Raw genomic sequence first — 11,666 nt, 5'->3', positions numbered from 1 at the left:
AGAAGGGGGTTGGACTGGATCAGGGCCCTTGGGGTCTCTTCCAACTCTAGGGTTCTATGATTCTGTGAATCCTTGCCCATAGGGAAACATAGGAGAACCCTTTCCCCTAAGAAAAGAGGGGAAATCTTGGCCCATACATAGGGAAACCTTGGGCAAGTCATGTTTCCCTCTGGGCAAGTATTCTCCTGTCTGTGTCTCTCTCTGAGGAAGTATTCTCCAATGTGGGCCAGCAGCAGCCCTGTCCTCCTGCAGCCAAGGCCTGGCCTGGAGGCGCCTCCCTCCCTGGCTGGGCTGAGCCTCCTTCTTTAATGGCTGCCTCCCTCCCTCCCTCCCTGGAAGCCTTGGCCTGGAACTGGAAGAGAGCAGGGGAGCAGCGAGGGCGGGCTCCTCTTCCTTAGCCCCTGCAGCATGGCCGTCACCCGGCAGGTCGGGGGCTCCAGCAGCTGCTGGCCTGCGGGGGCCCCAAAGGGAGAGCCTCCCCAGGAGCTCCAGGAGGCCTCCCTGCGCCTGGTGCTGGACGCAGCCGGGAGGAAGCAGCCCTTGGGGAGCCTCTTCGCCGCCCAGAAGGCGGTGCTGGTCTTCGTCAGGGTGAGAGAGAGGCGCCACTGGAAGGGCCTGGGGCTGCTAGGGGCCTGGCCTGGCCTTCCCAAGGCCCTGAGCCTCCTCCTTTCCCTGCCCAAGGCTCAGGCTGGGATGGGGGCAGCCTGCATTGCCAATGGCCCTCCTCCCCAGGGAGGCAAGAAGAGGGTGTTGCCCTGGAGTCAACCCCAGTTCATGGGGTAACAGGCCAACTAGCATCCCTTTATTGGGACAGCCTATTATTACTATTATTATTGTTATTATTATTATTCTCTGAGTATTCTCTGAAGACGCCAGCCACAGATGCTGGCGAAACGTCAGGAATAAATAACTTTTCTAGAACATGTACACGTAGCCCCACAAAAACTATGGATGCCAGCCACAGATGCTGGTGAAACGTCAGGAATAAACTCTTCTAGAACATGGCCACCTAGCCCCAAAAAACCCACCAAAATACCTAATAATAATATTTACTTACAGTACAGTATATCCATTTATATCCCGCCTGTCCCAAAAGGATCGAGGCAGGTTACAACACAGGGACATATCGTAAAATACAAAACGCAGACACACTTGGAATTTATATCATCCCCTTCTTCCCCTGTTTAGAACTAAACAAAAACCCTCACAGTTATAAAATGCCAATTAAAATCAGTTAAAACAGACGTAGCTGAGCAAGACTTCTAGGGCAATCCGTATTGGTGAACTGGGAGGATCATTCAGGGAAGGCCAGCCAGAAGAGATCTGTCTCCACAGCCTTTTAAAAGCTGTCAAGATTGGTGATGTTACGGACCTCTTCCAACAAGCCATTCCATAGTTTAGGAGCGGCAGATGAAAAGGCCCTCTGGGTAACCGCAGCCAGTCTGGTCTTCCTTGGCTGCATTAGGTTGCATAATTACATGTTGCAAGCTTTCAAAGTCACACTGGCTTCTTCATCAGGCAAAGAGGAGAAAGAAATGGAAGGTGTCAGTTATAGGCCTGCATTTTGCTGTTTCTAGTCTTAGTTCAGATGGTAGGGAGGGCTATCTGCAGGCTGGCACCGCTCCCTTTTTTGGCCATGCAGTCATTGGTAGATTTCAAAGTCAAGGAAATTTAGTGTCCGTCTGCAATTCTAGGAAGATGTTTCCTTGGAATCCAGCATGTCTCCTTCCTTTGTGAAGCCACAGGCTCCTATGTAGGTAGAGAACACTGAATTTCTAAGAAAGCTTCATGTTTTGCATCAGGGAAACTTTAGGTGGTCTAGGCAGGCAAAGCATGCCAGTCAGTCCCAATATGAGAAAAAATTCCAGTGCTGCCCTCTTCCAGTATCAATTGACCCAGAAGCAGTTCTGACCTTCCTGACAATATCATTACTATCATCATCTTCTTTGAGTGCATCTACACTGTAGAAATAATGCAATTTGGCACCACTTTATCTGTCATGGCTCCATCCTACAGACTCCTGAGATTTGCATTTTTGTGAGGCACCTGCACTCTTTGTCGGAACTGACTAAAAACCTTGTAAAAGAAGATGCACACGATAGAGCTACAAAGTGGTACCAAACTACATTATTTATACAATGTAGATGCCCCCTTCCTCATCATATTTATTTATGCTCTACCTTTTCCCCAAAACCGAGAATGAGCATACAAATTGAAACAAATGCCATATTAAAAATGCAAAAGATCAACATTAAAATAGACTCAAACTATTAACAACTCTAACCATTAAAGCTACATACAATAAATATATTAAAAAGTAGTTTTAAAATGATGCAGTATAGCATCCTCTTAGAAACCTTTCCTTTAAAAATATTCAGTTCTCAAAACCTTTAACCTGTTTGTTATATTTTATTGCTTTGAATTTTAGTATGTCTTAATATGTTTTAACTTCTATTGTTTGACCTAGAATGTATGCCACTGGTAGTTTATTTTATTTTATTCATTTTTAATTGATTGTGTGTACAGTGCTGTGTAAATTTGCAGCACTTTGTAAATAAACTTATATACATATCAGTGGTGTCACTAGGGGATGTGGGGGATGCAAACCGCACCAGGTGACACCCTAAAGGGAGGGGGTGACACCACTTCTCCTCGAACACTTACCTTTCGGCCGAAACAGGCTGTGACTTTAATCTGCTTCCCTTTAAAATGCTTTAAGAGATGGTGGGAGTGGGGTGAAGCTCAGTGGGATGAGAAAGGAGAAACATCATAATTTTTTTGAATTAAAATTTAATTTTTCCTCCCAACATTTTATTTTTCATTCTTTTTACATTTTCTTTAAAAACATCACATTTTAACCAAATCTTCACTATGTATATGTAAATCCATATGATATTCTAATCTGAAGGTATAATTTTAATTTTGCTAGTTGTTTATGTCACAACTATTAGCATTACATTCAGTGGTATATGGGAATTACAATTTACGAGTAACGTTAGTGCAGAAAAGCATTACTAAGGATTCTATATAGTGTCAAATGGGAGGAAGTCAATGGTGGGGGGGGGGGGGTGACACCATGAGTTACCACGCCAGATGACACCAACCATAGTGATGCCACTAATATATATATATTTGTCTGCAAAAAGGGCATTCTTTCAGAAGGGAATTCAGAAACTGGGTCAGCCACAACATGAAAGTCGTTCCTTGTCCTGCTTGTATGACACAACAAAGACTCCCAACCTTAAGATCACAGGAGTTGCCTCTTTTATATCACAAGCACCTCCTCTTGGTGTCAGACTTTGGTCCTGAAATCAGGAAATGAAATGCCACTGACCTGCCAGCTCTTTTATTGAAGATGTAGGTTGCCACCACTATAAGACTGCTCCACTGATCATAGGAGTTGCCTCTTTTACATCACAAGGACCTCCACTGGTGTTGATTCTGATATTTCAGATGTCAATTCTGTTCATTCTGGTATTTCAGATGGATGGCATTTTGCCATTCTTTCACTCTCTTCCAATACATATATTGTAACCACTTTCTGGATTACCTGCCTTATTCCCACAAAACACATATTTTTGATCCTCACACACCCACATAGAGAAAGAGAATACATCTCTTCCCCCCCCCCCCCTTTTGTTGATTTCTGATGGCTTGAGCTTTAAAAAAGAATGGCCCTAAACCACTGAAATAAATAGCATCCAAACCCCCAGTTGTGGCCTCCAGCGCAAAGAGATTTCTGAGCCTTCTACATTGATTTAACCCCAGTCATCTCATCTACTGTCTCCTTTTACTGTATACACTTTTTTATTCATTTTTAAAAATGGGAATGATTTTATGGCAGTGCATATAATCTGATATCTCCAATGGTTTTATTCCAGCACTTTTTGTGTTACACTTGTAAGGAATATGTGGAAGACCTGGGCAAAATTCCCAAGAAATTTTTAGAGGTAAGGTGTGTATGTGTGTTTTTAAGCCCAATATTTCAGAGTATCACAAGATAGTTAAGTGCTTTTACAGATGTCTGCGGTCACTCTAAAAAGCATGCTGTGAATGTGTTCTACTGTGTGCTCTCTGACTTTCTTTTTAATATTAGCTATTAACTGAACACACTTGTAGATTCTAGAGGTTTAAGAATTTAACATCAGGTCAATCAGTAGTTCGTCTCTGGCTGGCCGGAACATGTACTACTTTCATTATTCACTCATTCATTCAGAGAATGAATTATTATTATTATTCATTCAGACTGCTAAAATGTGCTAGGTGTTTTATGGATACTTTAAAAAAAAATAAGACAGTGTCTGCCTGTAGGCTTACAGTGTAACTGGCACAACAGAAAAGCAAAAACAGGGCAGATTTGTCTTTTCATCAGTGCAAGTCGTGCTTCCACCATGTAGATACAACTCACATAGTCTTTGTGTTTATAATTGTTGCAGCCATTTCTTAACATTATAGCCACCCTTCTAGTGACAAGACTCTTCATGTTTAACTGGATAGATCCTCAGATATCTAGCATGCCATTTCCCACCAGATCATATTTCTGTATAAAATGTCTGACTTGGTAGAACCTCAGAAAAGCTCAAATACATTCCAGAGGGCTTATACTCTCTGGCATAGAGTAAGGAGTGTCTGACAGCCCCAGAATCATCTCTTGCCATGATAAATAATTTATACCGAAAAAGAACCATTTGATCAATAACAATAAAGAAGTGGTCCTACAACCCCCAAATAGTTATACTGATATATCAGCTGCCAACACTATTGGAACTTAATTATAAATTGCTAGCATATCATCTTGTTTTGCAATACTAAAGGTCACAATAGTTGTGAAGTCAAACTTTAGCACCTTGTGTGGACATAGTGATCAGGCTGTTTGCAACACTTTTGATTTGTATATCCTTTATGTGTTTGTTTGGTTTTACTTCAGGATGCAAATGTCAGACTTATAGTTATTGGACAATCATCATATGACCATATTAAAGTGAGTAGACATATGTATTTTAATATAAATTGAAAATTTTCTTGTGGTATATAAATGGTAAAAATAAATAAAGTACAAACAGAGATAGATTTATTCTGCTGATGTATTCTAAATCCAGCTCTCCTTCTTTCTCAGGGTGTGTGTGTACACATAAGCATGCACACTTTGTTGATTTTTTATTTTTTTCCTCACAATAGTGAGAGCCAGGAGAGGATGTGAATAGGGATAGGCAATTTCAGATGGACTAGGAACCAGTATTGCAACCCATCACCCATTGTGGAACACACCTGGCCTAGACATGTGCAAAAACATGGAAAACTCCAAACTGAAAGTGCCCTGAAATGCACTTTTTGGAAGGGGTTTAGATGGCTCTGTGCTTCATTTGAACACAAAACTGCCATTTCTCAAGTCCCACCAGAAGTGGGAAAGCCACTTGGGGGGGAGATAACCCTGGTGCTCTAGGGGAGCTGTGGGCCATGGCAATGTTTCTAGCATGTCTAAATAATATTCACACGTGGAACCCTTTCACACTACACATTTACAGTACTATGACTCCACTTTAACTGTCTTGGCAATTTCCCGTGAAATCCTGGGATTTGTAATTTGGAGAGGCAATAGAGCTTTGTGGCTGAGAATTCTAAATATTCCTTTCTAAACTCCAAGTCTCAGGGTTGCATAAGATGATGTCGTACAAGTGAAAGTGAAAGCTTAGTCTCGTAACCATGTAGTGTGAAAGGACACTTTGGAGAAGAGCAGCATAGATTTGCTCCAGAGTTCTTGCTCTGAGTGCCCAAACCTTTGGAGTTTTAGTAGGTAGCTACCAAAAAGAGGGCCTTTACAATTGTTACACTCAAAACTCTTTCCACAGTTTTGTATGCCTGCTTTCTTTAGTGTCCATGCTTTCTTTAGTGTCATTGAAGCACTAGGCAGACTTAAACCTGTTTTCCCATGCCTTAAATGTTTTTTAATATCTGTAGATGGCTTGTAGTTAACCTTTTGCTGCTTACTGATGTTGCAATTGATTTTTACTTACTGATGTTGCAATTGGGTTTCTGTATTAGACTGTTGCAGCAAAAACAACAAACAGTCCCATGGCAAAAAATGAAAGGTTTTATTTGGCATAAACTTTTCTTCATGGACATCCCCACCCACCCCCCACTGCATCTTGCCATGATAATCTTGTAAATTAAAACTGCCTTCTGTCCTTTTTCTTAATGCATAACAGTGTGTTCCATGTCTAATCAGAGGTAAGTAGAAGTAAATTCAGTGGGATTTATTCCCAGCGGCGAATATAGTGTTGCACTTTAAATAAACAAATGAATAGAAAGATGCAGGAAAAAGTGTTGGGAGGAACAGAGGAAGACTATTTCTCTTGGTCTAGAATATTATTACTAAAACGCAAGTAAGTGCAGTTGGTGCTCTCTGGGTTTTCTTCAAAGTGTCAAAGGGGTAAAGAGTCCCACCAATTGCAGCAGAAACATCAGTTGAATATACACACTTCAAGTCTTTGAGAACTGCTGTAAATGCAGAACTTGCCCATCTCAAAATCAGAATCATACCCTTATCTTCAATATATTGGCTTGGAAATGACCCCTAATCATTTTAGTAAGAATTAATTTCAACCATGACTTGCTTAGGGCTATAACCATGCAGCTGCATCTTAAACATGTGGTACTTATTCCATGGTAAACATGCATTAGACTGTAGGCTTAGTTTCCCAGGAAACTTATAACAATGTATGTGTGTCTTGTGCAGCCATTTTGCAACTTGACTGGTTATTCTCATGAAATATATGTGGATCCTGAAAGGGAAATTTATAAAATACTTGGCATGAAAAGAGGGGAGGCATCTGTTGCTTCAGGTAGGTGGTGCTTCATACTGTAAATATCAGAAACAGCATTGCTAGGAGAGTACTATGACAAATTATTTCCTATTCATATTCTTTCTCTACATATACACACACGAATGAAACTTTAGATATACAACTGTATTGTTGACATCACTTTATATCTTAATACTGCATACATCTGCTATCTCTCTCACAGATTTCTTTTTTTCTCCTTGCTGTCAGTTATCAGGATTGAAGAAAACTGCCAATATCTTCCATCAACAATCAATTGGCAGCCAAACCTGACTGCATATTCCCATATGCCAAACATTATCATCATCATGCAGTGCTAAAATATACAGAAATGTTTCACAAGATCTCTGTTTCGATACTCAAATAGCCTAACCTTAGTTATATTTGCTTGCAGTTGTCTGTCACTTTCAACATGCAAGTAGCTATACAGTGGATTTCAGCTTAAGTGTGCTTATAAAATCTACAAGCATAGGTTCTCATGCCAAATATGTTTCCTTTTCTGTGTCATAATATTTTAGTGAAAAGCCCCCATGTTAAATCCAACTTTCTGTCAGGAAGCATTAAGAGCATGTGGCGAGCGATGGTTAGCCCTGCATTTGATTTTCAAGGTGATCCTGCACAGCAGGGGGGTACTTTGATTTTGGGTCCAGGTAAGACTATTTGTTTAAAATGAGCTTTATCCTTGGTTATGTTATACCATGTCTTCTCTCACTTGGCCATAGTTGAAGGTTCTCTGTGAAAAGATGTCGTATGTCAACAAAAGCTGCAAAGAGATTCTGTATTTTTCACCAGTTAAGATGGGGTAGAATTTAATTCAATTTCCTGTTGAAATCAGCAGTGATATTAGTGGTTAAACTTTAGGAAAAGGCCAAAAAATCTCATTGTACAACTTCAGAGAAATTGTTTTCATTGGTTATGTATTACCCATCGGCTATCATTTGAAGTGCAGTGGCATTTGGGGGGGGGGGGCATTCCTGACCCTCTCTGCTGGTGTTAAAATGTAATTTCTGATGGTTTTGTGACATAATGTGTGTAGAATGGTTCTGTGCAGCACATGCTTCCCAGGTTTTTTTGTGGAATCCCAAAGTCCTCCTTGCCATTACTGCCTGCTCTGCAAGGCAAAAAGTACAGTTTTCATCTTTAAACAAGGCACTGATGCATTTGAATAAAACAAGGTGCATAGGTAGTATGTACCTTGTTTGGGTCCAATCAGTGCTCTGGGAAGCCTCTAGAAGTGTGCAAAACCCTTATGTACTTACAGAAGCACCTTTTTAAGAGCAAAAACTACTCTGCTTTTTTGTACAACAATAATCAAAATGTGATTATGCACCACATACTAGAAACCGCAACCACTGGTGTAGGAGCACTTATGATGGCATACATCACCAACAGGAATCTGAGCATAAGGATCTGTTGTGTGTGCCTGGACATATTTCTCATCCATAGTTAAGATTCTTTGGATTCCAACCTCCCTCTTCAAAGCTCTACTCACAAACCTGTCAGATAGATTGCAATTGTTCTCATATTATTAGTTTAAAAAAAAAACTTGACTGCAGCTGTCAACTCATAGCAGCTGCCATTGATGGGGTAGATGATCCATTGTGACCCCTTAGTCCCCTCAATATTTTTGCTGGCACAACTCTAGTTTGGGGTGGTGGGGTTGTTGGTATTTCTGTAGATACTGGAAACACAGCTACTATTTTAGCACCTTTGAGGGATTTTCTCATTTTATGTACATTCTCTCCTCCCAGGCTGAGTGTACACAGCAGCCTTTCTCAACCCTTTTACCCTGCTTGAACCCTTGAAACAGTTTACAGGTCTCAGAATATGCCTCCATGTAAAAATTATAAGTCTCAGCAAACCCCTGTATAAAAATTATTATATCTGTGGCTCAAAAATGTTTATTGTTTTCCTTTTATCATGGTCTCTGACAGAACCCCTCAAGGAATCCTAGGGTTCCAGGAAATCCTGCCAGAGAAACCTTAGTGTTTATGATAGACTGGGCTATTGTCTCAGTGCAGAAACAATGTCTCTCTTCCTACCCTAAACATAATTGTAAAATAGACTTGCTTGCTATATAAGGTATTGTGCACCTGGAAAACAGGATATTATGTGTACCAGCCTCTCCCAAGTCTAAATGCTCCACCTAGGACACCTGAACACAATGTCTAAACACCATAGTGGTGATGATGAAGCAATATTTAACAGAGATCGGCATTAATGGTGTTGGTTTGTAATTTCTTCCAGGTAATGAAATCCACTTTGTGCATTTGGACAAGAACAGGTTGGATCATGTCCCAATTAACACTCTTTTGCAGATTGCTGGAGTTCAAATGGTAGACTTCACCCAAAGATCTCAGATTATTGACATATGATTTTTCAGAACTAGAAAAAACGCGTCAAAAAGTCAAACGGTGCACATCAAAAGTCTATTACATACAACCACACAGGATGAAGTTACTGTAACTTTGTTAAATGGAAGGTCCTTGGCTGTTCAGTTAGACTGGTGAACCGCGTATGAAAAAATAACTTCATGCTTAACATGATATGCAAGGAAATAGTGATTAAGGCTGCAATCTTATACCTACTCATCTAGGATAAAGTCCCACTGGACTCATTCTTTCTTCTGAGTAGACATATAGGATCATGCTGTAAATATTGCTTCTCATAAACAGAGTCGAAGATACAATTTGTTGACAGCATTTTGATTGTAATATAGCCTTTTTTAATTATTGAGAAATATTTGAGAAAGTTATTCTTCATGGCTTGATAAAATAATTATCTACAGATGTAAATAAAAATCTAAAGTTTCACTGTGTGTAATGCAAGTCACAATCAGATGGTTATAGCAGTGATGCAGTAATGGGGGAGGACTCGCAGGGTCATGTGCTGCATATGTCTAGGAGAAGGTAAAAATGGTCCCCAAATGACAAAAGTTGCCCACCTCTGATTGAGAACATGAACTTGTAGGCTGTCGTTGTGTATGAGAGGCTACAATTGTATCAGCAACATATGCTAAAAAGTGATCTATATGATAATAGGTGGTGGATCTCATGTCAGTGGAATGGGTGGTGAATCTACTCTGCATTTTAGCCCAAAGTTACAGAGGGCAGATCAGGTTCAGCACTTTGGAAAGCTCCTTTAAGATTTAGACCAAAGTAGATTCATTGCCCTATTGAAATGGGACCTGCCAGCAGGTAAACAACAGATGTCATTTGAGCATCATGCAAAAGGGTTGGATCAGCCAACACCTGAAACTGAGAATTTGATAACTTAACATGCATCTTCATACAGAACTGACTGACGTTCACCTCTCTGATTAGCTGAATTACTTTCCTATGTTGCCTCCTTCTTGCCTGTACTGAATTTCCATTTATTAGTTCTCATTCAGTCCATGATCAGCTTCAGGTACCTTTGCAAATTTGGTAGAAAAGAGAAATAGATGCTTGAATCTCTATGTTATTTGACTCAGCAGAAGGCATAGGGATCCCTGAAGAATTTCACAGCACAAATACCATGGCATAGAACAGTGCTTGCCTCAGGCCTGGAACAAATGTAATAGGAACTGATTCATTGGAACATTATGCCTGAGAGAACTGATCCAGAAAAATACCATGCAGGGCCAGCATTGTCATAAACCAGTATGAAGCAGCTGCCTCAGGTAGCAGCTTTGAACATCATGAAGCAGAATAGCAAATGGTTGTTCAAGGGATAAAAAAGGGAAGTAGTTTGCAAAGGAAAAAGCAACTGTGAGATTTTCCATCATGTGTGACAAAATGATGTGGCCCTATTTATGTACTAAATGAGCCTTCTGTGACTTGGATGGCTGGGTGCTATTTATTTCTATGAGTCAGAAAGTGTGGTTTTTGTTGCCATGATCAGTGGTATCAAAACCCACTGATAGCTCCAGGCCCATTTGCATTTGTCACACTGCCTCCAGTCTTTCTGATGTAAGTTATCCACCAGAGTAACCAGGGCCCATTCTCTCCAGCTACAAAGTTTGCATAGGCATGTAACCCACACCCAGAACTATAAATAAGAGAATGTAGAATGGGGCCATGGTTCTGCAGTATCTCTGTATAAACTGAAATATATACCTAGTTAGCATATTGCAGAGGTCATCACATATATGTATGTTGTGTGGCACTCATGATCAGTGAACATTCATAGCAACAGTGATAGGTGATCATCTTCTCTCTCCCCCCAAGCTGTGTCCAGGTATCCCATTTATTCATTCAGTAATATGATGTACTATGTCACAATATTGTATATATTAATTTTCAAGATGTCACTAGATACCTTTTGGGTTTTTCTGTAAGACTTTAGCACAAGTGTGCTTGTCAGATTTGCTGTAAAACACTGATGTCTACATAGAAAATGAAATGACAGTATTTGGATATCCAGCAGATGGCAAACTTATGCCAGAAGGAAGGAAAGAGAATAAGCAATAAGGGTTTGTGTGCTCAGGAAGGGAGGGAAAAGGGGAGTCCACAAGAAGGAGGTTGCTAACATGTCAGACGTATGCCTTTTGTATAGAATTTGGAAAAAATAATTAATTTTTTAAAAAATGTATTAAAATAAACATCAATATGCTTATCTGGTTCCCAGATTTTCACTGAACAGCTTAACACATAAAAATAAATGAACATTGGCAATCAAAAGTTAAGATATATTTACTTAATTACTTCCTATAGCATGTCATGAACCTAAATATAAAGCTTCTGAAGTGTCAAAGTCAAAGTTAAGGAGCTCCACAATTTCACTGAATCCACTCGCCAGTATCATTCCAGCTATATTCTGTACTTCTTGCTAATGAAAATGAGA

At 40.1% G+C, this 11,666-nt stretch overlaps 1 protein-coding gene across 2 annotated transcripts; it reads left to right on the top strand.

The window, feature by feature from the left end:
* The first annotated feature begins 339 nt into the window (after positions 1 to 339).
* LOC149323681 (peroxiredoxin-like 2C) lies at positions 340 to 11,438 on the top strand. Of its 2 annotated transcripts, XM_089491035.1 has the most exons (6): positions 340 to 588; positions 3,882 to 3,950; positions 4,928 to 4,981; positions 6,737 to 6,842; positions 7,361 to 7,492; positions 9,090 to 11,438. In XM_089491035.1, the coding sequence occupies exons 1-6, from the start codon at positions 409 to 411 to the stop codon at positions 9,215 to 9,217; spliced, it is 669 nt and encodes a 222-aa protein (XP_089347161.1). In that variant the 5' UTR covers positions 340 to 408; the 3' UTR covers positions 9,218 to 11,438. The 2 variants fall into 2 exon arrangements, with proteins under 2 accessions (XP_089347161.1, XP_089347167.1); XM_089491041.1 differs by lacking the exon at positions 4,928 to 4,981.
* Positions 11,439 to 11,666: the final 228 nt, after the last annotated feature.

This window comes from Sceloporus occidentalis, unplaced genomic scaffold (genome assembly GCF_023333645.1).
Source record: "Sceloporus occidentalis isolate IW3139 unplaced genomic scaffold, rSceOcc1.0.p SCAF_1, whole genome shotgun sequence".
In the NCBI taxonomy this organism is placed as follows: domain Eukaryota; kingdom Metazoa; phylum Chordata; class Lepidosauria; order Squamata; family Phrynosomatidae; genus Sceloporus; species Sceloporus occidentalis.
This window is presented reverse-complemented; position numbering and strand designations above follow the sequence as displayed.

Coding starts and splice junctions, on each gene's coding strand:
- LOC149323681 (XM_089491035.1), top strand. CDS start 409: ATGGCCGTCACCCGGCAGGTCGGGGGCTCCAGCAGCTGCTGGCCTGCG. Junction 3,951..4,927: donor TTCCCAAGAAATTTTTAGAG/GTAAGGTGTGTA, acceptor GTTTTACTTCAG/GATGCAAATGTCAGACTTAT. Junction 4,982..6,736: donor CATCATATGACCATATTAAA/GTGAGTAGACAT, acceptor TGTCTTGTGCAG/CCATTTTGCAACTTGACTGG.